The sequence below is a fragment of the Microtus pennsylvanicus genome, chromosome 15, assembly GCF_037038515.1.
Source record: "Microtus pennsylvanicus isolate mMicPen1 chromosome 15, mMicPen1.hap1, whole genome shotgun sequence".
NCBI lineage: Eukaryota > Metazoa > Chordata > Mammalia > Rodentia > Cricetidae > Microtus > Microtus pennsylvanicus.
In genome coordinates, this window is record NC_134593.1 from 72,531,109 (window position 1) to 72,543,638 (window position 12,530).

At 38.4% G+C, this 12,530-nt stretch overlaps 1 protein-coding gene across 1 annotated transcript in view; it reads left to right on the forward strand.

The window, feature by feature from the left end:
* The window catches only part of Itgbl1 (integrin subunit beta like 1), a 173,290-nt gene that overhangs the window by 78,219 nt on the left and 82,541 nt on the right, over window positions 1–12,530 (forward strand). The window contains exons 3-4 of the mRNA XM_075949981.1: window positions 1,056–1,202; window positions 9,690–9,812. Of these exons, the coding sequence (XP_075806096.1) occupies window positions 1,056–1,202; window positions 9,690–9,812 (270 nt within the window). The remainder of the gene's footprint in view (window positions 1–1,055; window positions 1,203–9,689; window positions 9,813–12,530) is intronic.

Consider the following 12,530-nt stretch of genomic DNA (forward strand, 5'->3'; position numbering starts at 1 on the left):
TGGCGGTTTCTCAGGAAATTCGGGATCAACTTACCCCTGGACCCAGCAATACCACTCTTGGGAATATACCCAAGAGAGGCCTTATCATACAACAAAAGTATATGCTCTACAATGTTCATAGCAGCATTGTTTGTAATAGCCAGAACCTGGAAACAACCTAGATGCCCTTCAATGGAAGAATGGATGAAGAAAGTATGGAATTTATACATATTAGAGTACTACTCAGCAATAAAAAACAAGGACTTCATGAATTTTGCATACAAATGGATGGAAATAGAAAACACTATCCTGAGTGAGGTAAGCCAGACCCAAAAAGAGGAACATGGGATGTACTCACTCATATTTGGTTTCTAGCCATAAACCAAGGACATTGAGCTTATAATTAGTGATCCTAGAGAAGCTAAATAAGGAGAACCCAAAGAAAAACATATAGGCATCCTCCTGAATATTAACCTTCAGCAAGCGATGAAAGGAGACAGAGACAGAGACCTAAATTGGAGCACAGGACTGAAATCTCAAGGTCCAAATCAGGAGCAGAAAGAGAGAGAGCACGAGCATGGAACTCAGGACCGCGAGGGGTGCACCCACACATTGAGACAATGGGGATGTTCTATTGGGAACTCACCAAGGCCAGCTGGCCTGGGTCTGGAAAAGCCTGGGATAAAACCGGACTCTCTGAACATAGCGGACAATGAGGACTACTGAGAACTCAAGAACAATGGCAATGGGTTTCTGATCCTACTGCACGCACTGGCTTTGTGGGAGCCTAGGCAGTTTGGATGCTCAACTTACTAGACCTGGATGGAGGTGGGGGTTCCTTGGACTTCCCACAGGACAGGGAACCCTGATTGCTTTTCGGGCTGGGGGGGAGACTTAATTGGGGGAGGGGGAGGGAAATGGGAGGCGGTGGCGGGGAAGAGACAGAAATCTTTAATAAATAAATAAATTAAAAAAAAAATAAATAAAAAAAAAAAAAAAAAAAAAAAAAAAAAAAAAGAGTTCTTGTTACGATAAACCCTTCCTCGGAGTCTCACTAACTGTTGTTGCTCTCTCAGGCCATGGTACCTGTGACTGCGGGAAGTGCAAGTGTGATGTGGGCTGGTCTGGGGAAGCTTGCCAGTACCCAACCAAGTGTAACCTGACCAAAAGAACTAGCAACCAGATGTGCAGGAACTCTCAAGATGTCATCTGCTCCAATGCAGGTAAGAGCTGCATCCCTGTACAGTTCTTCATTAAAATAATCAAACTTTGGACCAAGGCCTGGTCCTGTCTCAAAGTGATGTACCACAATTTGTTGACTCCCCATGGAAGGCTTACCCTCCCTGAGCAGTGGATAGGGTGGGGAAGGTAGGAGGATTGGGAGGAGAGAAGGAAGAAGGAACTGGGATTGGTATGTAAAATGAGAAAATATTGTTTAAAAAATAAAGAGATCTCAAAAAAAGAAAAATTTATAAAAATTTGGATTTCAATAGAATTTTATAAACATGTAGAAATGATGAACATACCACTTTTGAGTATGCATTTTAAAATGTAATTTAGATAAATTGTTAAGGAAAAGAATGTCATCTTGTTGAGACTTGCTGGCTTGATAGTCTCCAGCTGTTTCTGATGCATTCTTTAAGCAAGGTATTCACCAGAAATGAAGCTGTGTGAGATTTTGTATAAATGGAGAGCAGTGATGTTGAGTGCTGGATTAAAGTGTTGATTAAGACTTACATGACTGATTTACTTACTTTATATTAGAGATCAAAAGTGCTTTACGTTTATACGGTAGCAGCAATGGAGCTGGAATTTTCAATTTGACGGAAGTTTCAGATACTGGGTATGAACCACCTTGAAGACACAATGTTAGCAAAGTTTTTTGTTTGTTTGTTTTTTGGTTTGGGTGTTTTTTCATTTGTTTTTTGTTTTTTTTCAAAATATTTGTGTATTTCAAAGGAGTTATTTAGAAATATTGCTTAAGAGTTACAAAAAAATGTTAAAATTAATTATTGAAATCACACAAAACAGAACAGTTTCAGTTTACAGTGCAGTGGTAGTTTAATACTCTAATTGTAATTAAGTTGCCTCAGTGTGCACATGTGGATCTCAAAGTCCCTCTTTCTCCACTGCATTAAACCTGAGCATTCAAATGAAAGTACTTTCTCTGCTCACATGCTGCCTTTGAGGCTCAGTTTCAATTGTTTTGATATGTAATGTGAACTTTTTTTTTTTTTGAGAGAGAGAGATTTATTTTCAGTGACTATGAATGCACGAAGCATCTTCATTTGCCTAGAGAGTTGCTTGGTGTCAGCTTGTTTGGTATCCTGTTATCATGGCCTTTGCTTGTTTCTACACCAGCAATAGAGGGAGAAATTCAAACTGTTGAGAAAGTACTGCAGGTGAGAAAGCGACCCTACAGCATGCAAATGTGCGTAACAGGCTAAGTGCAGCTGCTTGTCTATTGTCATTAGTTTACTCGGTGTGTGTTTTGAGGCCATCTGGGTGGTCGAATCCAGAGGTACAAGATTTGTTTGACATGATAAAGGCAAGCCTTTGAGTATTTGCACAAATATCCCACCCCTGAAGCTTACATTATTGGGGAAATCTTCTGTAATCAGAGCTTGGACTTTTCCACAGTCTGCTGTGACAAATTGCTTACTGTAGATTAAGCTCAGTCAGGGTGTTTTGCTAATGGAATCAGGACTGTATACAGAACAAGGGGTGTTAGGATGTATTAGGCCAGAATGAGCAGGCTGAGCAGTTAGATCAGACTGTGTTAAAGACAGTCTCTTCAGTTCTCTGCTTACTGTAGTCTTTGCTTTGCTTTCAATAGAATTTCTTTAATTCATAATCATCTGCCAACACACACACACACACATGCATAAACACACACATAAATAAATGTTACTGAATCTGAAGATGTTTTAGGGAATATGACTTGATGCATCAATATTACATGAAAGAGACAATATGCTGAATTGTCCTTTTTTCCTCTTGAGACAAAGTCTTACTCCTTGGGTAGTCTGGAACTCGCTATACAGACCCTGTTAGTTTCAGCTTCCCTGAAATCAGCCTTCCTTTGCTTTGCAAGAGCTGGTATTATAGGTGTGCAGTAATGTTCCTGGGGCAGAATAGTCTTGATAGATGATAAAGCATATTTGATAAAGTAGAAAGTATATTTTAAGATATTTGTAGCCTCTTTTGTAAAATTGATAAATACTTTAATGCAAATTGCCAGTTCTAATGCCACGTGGTCAATGTCTCAATGATGTCCTTCATAGCAACAACTATTTCTCACTAGATCTAATCTAGGGACAGGGTTATGGTGTAATCTTTTCTGTTTTCCCTTACTCTCATTATTTCCATGGATTTTGGCTTCATAGTACTGATAATTTTATACAAGTACAAACAAAAAATACCTATACTACATCCCTCTTTTTTATTATTTTTATTTAAGGGTGTGTGTGTTAATGTTGTTGCTGTTTTAAATTTTTTGAGGCAAGGTCTTTCTTATGGTGTAACCCAGGCCGGGTTAGTTCTTGCTATAGTCCTGATTAGACTCAAACTTAGTATGGTCTTCCTGCCACTGTCTCTACTACTGGAATCACAGGCATGTGCCACTATGCTCAATGTCTTAGGATATATATTGCTGTGAAAAGACACTGTGACCACGGCAACTTTTATAAAAGAAAACATTTAGTTGAGGTGACTTGTCCATTATCATCATGGCAGGGAGTATGCAGTATGCAGGCGAACATGGTACTGGCTATATATTGATCAGAGGGTAACAGGAATTGTACTGTCTCACTGGGCATGGCTTGAACATATAAGAGATTTCTACCCCACCTCCATAGTGACACACTTCCTCCAACAAGAGCACACCCACTCCAACAAGATCTTACCTCCTAATAGTGCCACTCCTTTCGGGAGCCATTTTGTATCTAATCATCATACCAACTGTCCAATAATTTATATTCTTAATGAAATGTTGCTCAGTTTGGCATCTGTGATGCTTCCTCACAGCAGCAAAATATTTACTTATTTGCCTAATTTTATACTACTTACATCTAAGATTGTTTTTAAAGAAGTGCTCATAGATACAACTATACTAAATAAATGTACAGGAACAAAAATGGACTTGATTCCAATTCAACCCCATCCACCCTTGCCCCACCCTAACTATGGCTCAGTTTAGGGGTCTAGTCAAAGCTATATTCATAAATTACTTGACTTCCTTTTAAACTCTTTATACGGTGCCCTTGTCACTCATTTGAAATATAATTGAGCGTATTCATTTGTTTGCTTTTATCTTATAGGGCTTTTTTGTTAGCCTTTCTTCCCTTCAATATTTATAATAGACTATGGTATAGAGTATGAGGAGGAGTCCAAAGTCAACACGGTGCAGAAAGCATATTCAGAAATTCATCAGTCTTTAGTAAGAGAGAAATGCTATCATCTGGGAAGTATTAGCATTGTAAGGAGCTAGCTTTGCTGTTTTGGGCTTTCTCCTCCCTCCTACCCCCATGCCGTCCGCTCTCTCTCAGTATTTTATTAATGTTGTATTTTTTAGGGCAGGGTATGCAAAGTGCCTATGCAGATATATAGAGCCCAAAGCAATATGTTGGATATTTTATTGCCTTAACAGGGTCTTTCATTGACTGGGAAGGTTACCAATTAACATGTCTGTCCAGCAAGCTCCTAGGACCACCTTTCTCTGTCTTCTAGAGCTGAGGTAGCAGACACACAAAGCTTTTGTCTGTTTATTTTATTATTTTTGCATAGATGCAAGGGTTTGAACTCAGGCCCTCATGCTTGTAGAGAAAACACCTTTACTCCCTGCGCTCCAGTACCGGTGTTTTTCTTTTATCCTTCACATACGAGGCAGCAAGATCACTATGCTATTTAGCAGTCTGCATTTGTCACTCAACTCATCATGAGAGTTGTGTGTCTGAGAGTTTCTATTCTTTTCTCAACAGCTTAGTACTCAGCTTTTCTATGCAATGCCATTTAATCAATTTGACTCCTATACTTAGGCATTTAGAACTTCTATTATTTGGAAGTTATAAATGAAAATTCATGGCATTATTTCACCTATCTACATTTTCCTTCTTTGGGAGATCTTATTATCAGATTAAATATCAGGAGTGAGATTGCTAGGCCAATAGGAAAGGTTACATTCATATTTACATGTAATCCTTTCCCTCACACTTTGTCTTGATGTCTAAGTCCTTTGTTTTGCTTTGCCAATCTTGTTCTCACCTGCTGCTCCTTTAATAATAATTCCCACCATAATTTAATAATAATTCATTATCAGCTACTGCAGATTTTATTGCTTCCCTGTGCTGGCTAGTTTTGACATGCTGGAATGGAGGGAACCTCAGCTGAGAAAATGATCTGGCTGTAAGACCAAGCAATGCAATCCCTGGGCTGGCAGTACTAGGTTTTTGTTTTGTTTTGTTTTGTTTTGGTACTGGGTTCTTTACAAAGCTAGGTGAGCAAATCATGAGAGATAAGCCAGAGAACATGATCTGGCTGTAAGACCAAGCAATGCAATCCCTGGGCTGGTGGTACTAGTTTTTTTTTTTTTTTTTTTGGGACTGGGTTTTTTACAAAGCTAGGTGAGCAAATCATGAGAGATAAGCCAATGAACAGCAGTCCTCTATACCTCTGCATCACCTCCTGGGTCCAGTTGCCTATACTGACTTCCTTTGATGATGAATTGTAATGGTAAGTTGCATAAAACATTTCCTCTCAAACTTTTGGTCATTGTGTTTCATCACAGTGATAGAAACTCTAACTAAGACATCTCCATTAGTAGTTTTATCTTTTCTTATAATTTGGTTCTCTGGCAGCAAATTGGATATAAAAGAGGGAGAGAGGGTAACCATTGTGGGGCATAAATTGAAAGGCACATTTAGAAGGAACTGAGAACAAAACCTTCAGAAGCTTCCTCTATACCAATATGCAGAGCAAGGTGAAGCCTCAGTCAGTACCTTAGAACAGAATGAAGATTGGTGTTCAAGTCTGGTCACCAGAGAGAGAGAACCAGCTTTGTTAGGCAGCAGAAAAAGCTAGAGCTAAAATAACCAAGTACAAAGCTACCAGTCCTAGAGTGTGATTGACTGGCAACCAAGAGCGAGATGTAGATGACACAGCAGGAACACAGGAGTCTGGCACTTCTGCTTGGGGCTCCCATCTGCCATGTCTTGGAGGCTCAGATGTGAATTTTGCTGGATGGTGAGACAGGAAGTCTCTAAGCTGTTGGAGACTTCCCACTCTGGTGAGGAATGGTTCACATATGTGGATGGAAATGAGCCTGCCAGTAGAAGACGTCAGTGAGGAGTCATGAAACTTGGGAGGCAGTGGCAGATCCTGCCCATCTTTCTGGAGGGGAAATGACTTATATGTATACATCTCTCACCAAACTATTCTCTGCTGCTAAACCATGGCAGGCTTCTGGTATTCAGGGAAAGTCTAAAATCCCTAGCCAATGTTCTTCAACTCTGCCACATGTATTCATTATACCCTTTCATCCAAATTCATTAGAGTCTTAACTATTCTGTTATTTGAATCATAATTATGGATTCATTTTTCCTCATAACCACAAGTCTTCTTGGTGTTTTAATTCACCTATTGGAATTTTCTCTATTTATCGACAATAACTTAAGAATTTACTTCTTCCTAACACCTTTCTCTACTTGCAGAACCCATAATTTTTGTATAACACTTGCTTTGAATCTGTTATGAATATTTTTCTCTTGTATAGTTTCTGATTTCATATGTGTGTGTTGTATATTTATAAAATATGGAGGTTTACATTTATATCATCCGCAGTTTTCTTTCTGGTCCTTGATTTGCCTAATTTTCTTTATCTTATTACCTCCTATAGTACTTTGGCAATAACATAATAGGTCACACGAAAGCTTACTGACTAAATATGTGGGCGGAAGAGACAGCAAGAAGAGATGTGAGAGTAAAAGAGAAAGGTGATAATGAGAGAAAAATCAAATGAAGCAGTACTGAAATTATAGCATTATATTTCAAGTAATATTTATAAGTTAAAATAGGTTTTAGAAAAAAAGTAGGACAAGATAATTGAGTTTAATCAGATTCACAGGAGTACCCTCAACGTACAAAACAACAAAGTCAGATTCTGCAAAATAACTGTTCATTTGTGGTTTTGTGAGAGGAGGCCCTCTTACAGATAGTAGGAAATTGCAGGTGATCTGTGTAGCAGAAGCATGTGGAAGGCATGAAAATAAGAATTCTGTCAAAGTCCTTAGACACAAGGTGATTCTGGAAAAGATATTTGGAGTATGACTAATGTACTATTGTTTTAGATAGAGAAGAAGAAAGATTCATGGTTTCCTGAAAACCTCTTATGCACTAGGTACGGCAGAACCTTCAGAAGGGAAAGGATTTCTCACTCAGACTCACAGTTATCCTGTGAACAAGAGATTATGTGAACATGTGCATCTGGGGATGAGAAGTAGAAGGGATCTCAATCTAAACAATTCTTAACCAGATAGGATCAAAACGTGTTTGACTGTAACTGTACCTGAATGGAAAGCCCATGTTCTTCCCTGTTTCCTTGCACAGAATAGTTACTATACCCACACTCAGGCCCAATATCATTCTTGATTTCTCTCAAAACCCTCTCCATGCTTTATACTCAACTGACTACTGAATGCTGTCTGTTCTGCTTCCCAACAATCTCTCAAATATGCCTGTATTTTCTCAACTCTCTGCCATTATTTATCCAATTATAGTTCCGTCCTATAGTAACCTTTCATTTCTTCATTATTAATTTCTTAGCACTGATTTTTCCCAGTTTCAGCTCATGTTCCATGCAACAAGAATTACCTAGTCTAGATGCTTGTCTTTTCTTGTAGTCCTTGTAAAAACACAGATGTTAGAGACCTTTAGCATCAACTACACCACTTTTAGAAGCTTCTGTCTAGTAATTTTGTTTGTTTGATGATACTTTTCAGGCATATTTATTTGTTCTTCAACCACTGAGTGTAGCACAAATTCTAATTGTTCTTAGTAATAAAAACCTAGAGTCAGATATTAGGGCATGAAAGCTGAGTGATCAGAGAAACAGAGATACATTTTTTTTTTTTTTACCTCTATTGACTTCTCGGACTGAAGGGGAGATATTTTCTCTATGAATCCTCAGACTGCATTTGCTCCTGTCTCTTCCAGCCTTATATTCCTCTCTCTGCCCAAGCATATCCCTTCCCGTCTCCACCTCTCTAGTGCTGGGATAAAAGGCTCGTGACTCTCCAGTACTGGGATTAAAAGTGGGAGCCACCACCACCTGGATCTGTTTCTCTTTTAGACTGGATCAATCTCTCGTAGCCCAGGGTGGCCTTGAACTCACAGAGATCCCTCTGCCTACGCCTCCTGGATGCTGGGATTAAAGGTGTGTGTCACCACTGCCTGGCCTCTATCACTAACTAGTGCTTTAGCTCTGTACTCTGATATTCAGGCAAACTTTATTTGTTATACTACAAACAAAATATCATTACAACCGAGGCTTTGTTTTTATGTCATATTTATTTATCTGGTTTTTTTTTTTGTTTTTTTCGAGACAGGGTTTCTCTGTGGCTTTGGAGCCTGTCCTGGAACTAGCTCTGTAGACCAGGCTGGTCTCGAACTCACAGAGATCCGCCTGCCTCTGCCTCCTGAGTGCTGGGATTAAAGGCGTGCGCCACCACCGCCCAACCTTATCTTTTTTTTTTTTAAATTTATGCCTCAGCACCTTCTCTTTGACCTCCAGCTCTCAGTTAACGTTCCTTGCTATGAGCTTTTGCAGCATTTACACTTCTCTATTTATTTTTAACACATTTATTTCCTATGGATGACTTGATTGCCTTTTGAATTTTCAGAGTAGGGACATCCTGGTAACTCATAAAGTATTAACTTTCATATGTCAGTTGCCATGAGGATCAATTCAAAATGGAAATCTATTTGTTAGAGCAAGACATCTGACTAGTTACTATTGAATAAAATGCTGCTTTTAGCAAAATGACTCTTGTGGGGTATAGCAAAACACTCTGTTGGGGTGAGTCTGTTGTGGGAGATCCAATGTTTTCAGGATCTCCAGTGCTTTGAGATTCTGTTGAGGTCACAAGAATCTGTACCTAAGAAAATCCACTGTGGCCCTGTCATCCCATTACAAGAATGTCAGCTAATGCTGACATGTGGCACCATCACTGGACATACAGTGTTTATTTGCATGTTTACTGATATTTATTATTTTATATTTATCTAAGTATTTATTATATGAATAGTTTGGTCCAACATGAGGCAAAATATTGAATAAACACTCGTGGATAAGATGAGCAAAATTCCCCTACTCAGAAACTCAAAAGTGTCTTAGTTCCCTTTGACACAGTTAGACATTTATTCACTACTTGTTTCAAAAGACAGAAATAAGGACCTCCATGTTTTGAGGGGGTCGCATTGATGCTCATTGAACTACCAGAGGTTAGCAGTAATAACTCTGAAGTACAAATTATAATTTTTGTGCCACAATAATTTAAAAAAATGTAGCATCTCCTTCCACCTCACCATAACAACAGAAACATTTAATTGGAACATTTAATTGGTTTTTCTCTACCTACTTGAAAGAAATGTGGGAAAGTGTTATTCATTATAATTTCTAGTGTGTAAACATTCCTCTCACTGTCTCATTGCTTCAGGTACATGCCACTGTGGCAGGTGCAAGTGTGATAATCCAGATGGAAATGGACTTGTTTATGGCAAATTTTGTGAGTGTGATGATAGAGAATGCATAGATGACGAAACAGAAGAAATCTGTGGAGGTAGGTATGTTAAGCGTAGAAAGTCACAGTCCCTATTCTTCACCTGTTTTATTGTATGCTTTCCTTTATATAAACTTTATATAAACTTCCTCTCCGATTCAGTTTGAACTTGTGCCTAGAAACATATCAGGTAAGCAGAGTTAAATGAAGACCTTCAGAGTATGAGTATTCTAGAACTATTTTAATCCAAAACTAGATTGTCCCCAGAGGAGAGCAACATTATTGGTGCAACAAACCAGCAGCATAACTCTGAAGTAGTCCTATCAGGATAGCATTTCTTTTGTTCACATTAGTTACCATCTTTCATTTTTTTCCTTATCTCTTAACTGCATTAGTTTTATTCCTTTTCTAAATCATAGTCTTTAGATAGTTCTATGCCCTAATGGGGACACTGGAGTATGATGGTATGGTTAGCCTAATTTAGCTCCTGAGCATCTCCTAGATGTAGATAATACCATCCCTCCTCACAGTTTCTGTCTCTCCATTATTCAATAATTTTTTTCTCTTGCACTAATTTTTGCCCATTCATTATCATTAATGGCTATAATACATGCTTTATATGCAATATATTATGTCTTATGATACTCAAAGGGTGGGAACAGAGACATAGGCAACATGATCAACGTGCGCAGGGCTAAACCACCTGAATGATAGCTTCCATACTGGTGTCTGACACTAGAACTGTGTTTCTGACCCTTCACCATTCACATGGCATGCCTGCCTTGGAGCTTACAGGTTCCTGAGAAGAGTACCTTCACATCACCTGTTCTTTAGTTTGCTTTCTGCTCATCTTGTGGCAAGCCCTTGCCCAGAGTGTCCATTTGCAGCTTTGGTTGGTACAATGAAATGGTAGGAGCGAACAGCGTGTGAGTCACTTTAACTAAGTAAACCTTTGTATACTCTTTCCAAAAGAATTGTATCCTACTTAATCATGTATAGCATATCCTAGCAAGGTCAGGGATACTAGAACTGAGAGATCACAGCTTCAGGAAGTCATCACAGCCATGTGTGGCTTGCAGATAGTCTTGTAGGATTGCCCAAATTTTCTTATTTTAAACTGAAATGACTTATGTCCCTGGTCACCTGCATGTACAATCAGGATAAACAAATGCAAAAAAAAAAACTCTTCTGAGTCACCATCCTAGGCCAGATTCTAGAACATTTTTGAAAGGGTTTAGTTCAAGATGCAGTTAAATGTCCCACAGACATTAAGTAGTTACAATCTGAGTGTTTTATTACAGCTGATGATCAGTAAGGTGTAAGAGAAAATGTTTTGGGACCAATGAGTTTTGATATACATCTCTGAGGGGAAGCTTATTTGTATATGCAAATTAAAAATGAACTTGAAACCATGTAATAGGATGTGTTTAGCTTTCACCTTTGTTACTTGGTGTTTCCACTTGTTTGGAATTTCATCGTCTTTAACCACGGATGCCGGTATCCAGTAACACTCTGTGGGAGTGATGCTGCTCAGAATCCTAGAGCTTTCCATGTGTCATTCGCATCTCAACAATCTGTTGAGAAAGGATTTTATAGTCTATCATTGACACTACACAGGAAAAAAAATGTTTTCCTCTACCAGTTTATATATATACAGTACAAAGTTTTGTTTGTTGCCAAGGAGATGCACTGTCCTGATTCTTCTGTTGTCCCAATGTCTTTCCTCATCCTTCATTTGAATTATTTTCCATATCTGCTTTAAAATGTAGCTTTACATGAGTTTTATTTTATAGTTAACCTCTTATTCCTTTTTTTGAAAATGGATTCTTCTCTCATACAATACATCCTGAACACAGTTTACTTCCACTCTCCCAGCTCCCCTCCCCTCTCCTCTTTCCTAGATCTAACCCTTATCTTTCAGAATTAGCTCCTTACCTTAATGATTATTTTTAAACAAACTCTTCTTGAACATTGAATTTTATAAGTAATCTAAGAGCTTACATATAAAGTATGGGTATTTATTATAATTTATTATTAAAAGGACACCATAATGTTACAATAAAAATTAAACCAGTAAGCAATTAAAAAGCAGCCAATCAGGCACATTTTCATGGCCATCCCAGAGTAACAGCCCAGGAAGAAGGAAATGGAAGAATAAATATGTTATTAGTCAGAGTCTCACAAAATACAAGCTTCTATGATTAAGAAAATACAGAATAGAAAATAAAGAGGACATTCATCCATGTTTGAGTGGGATAATTATAAAGATGAGGGCACACAGCAAACAAATTTGAAGATATTTTGGAGCATTTTGGAAAGGGTCAGATAGACGTTCAGGATGAAAGTGTGATGGCAGTTTGTTGAAGATAGTTTGGTGGGTTGTCCAAGTGAAAATGTGGAAAATTATAGCACAGTGGCTATTACAGTGTGGGATTTTTGCTTAGCTCTCATTTGTATTCTCTTGACACAAGAGTGGGAGTCTTATTGTCAGACCAATAATGCATTACATTTTATTGGTTTAACTTGGAACTTTCCACATGGTGGGACACAACAGTGTGTATACTAGACTTTTTGATTTGGGCCACCAACCACCTCCCAAATCATGACGTGTAGACTTGTTAATGCTCAGTCTACCTCAGGCTTGTTTCTGACCAGCTCTTTTAATTTAATCGGTTTCTGCTTATCTGTGTTTTGCCTTGGGGCTTTTTGCCTTTCTATATTCTATATGTCTTTCTTTGCTTCTTACTCTGTGGCTGGCTGGGTGCCTTGCCCTGACCC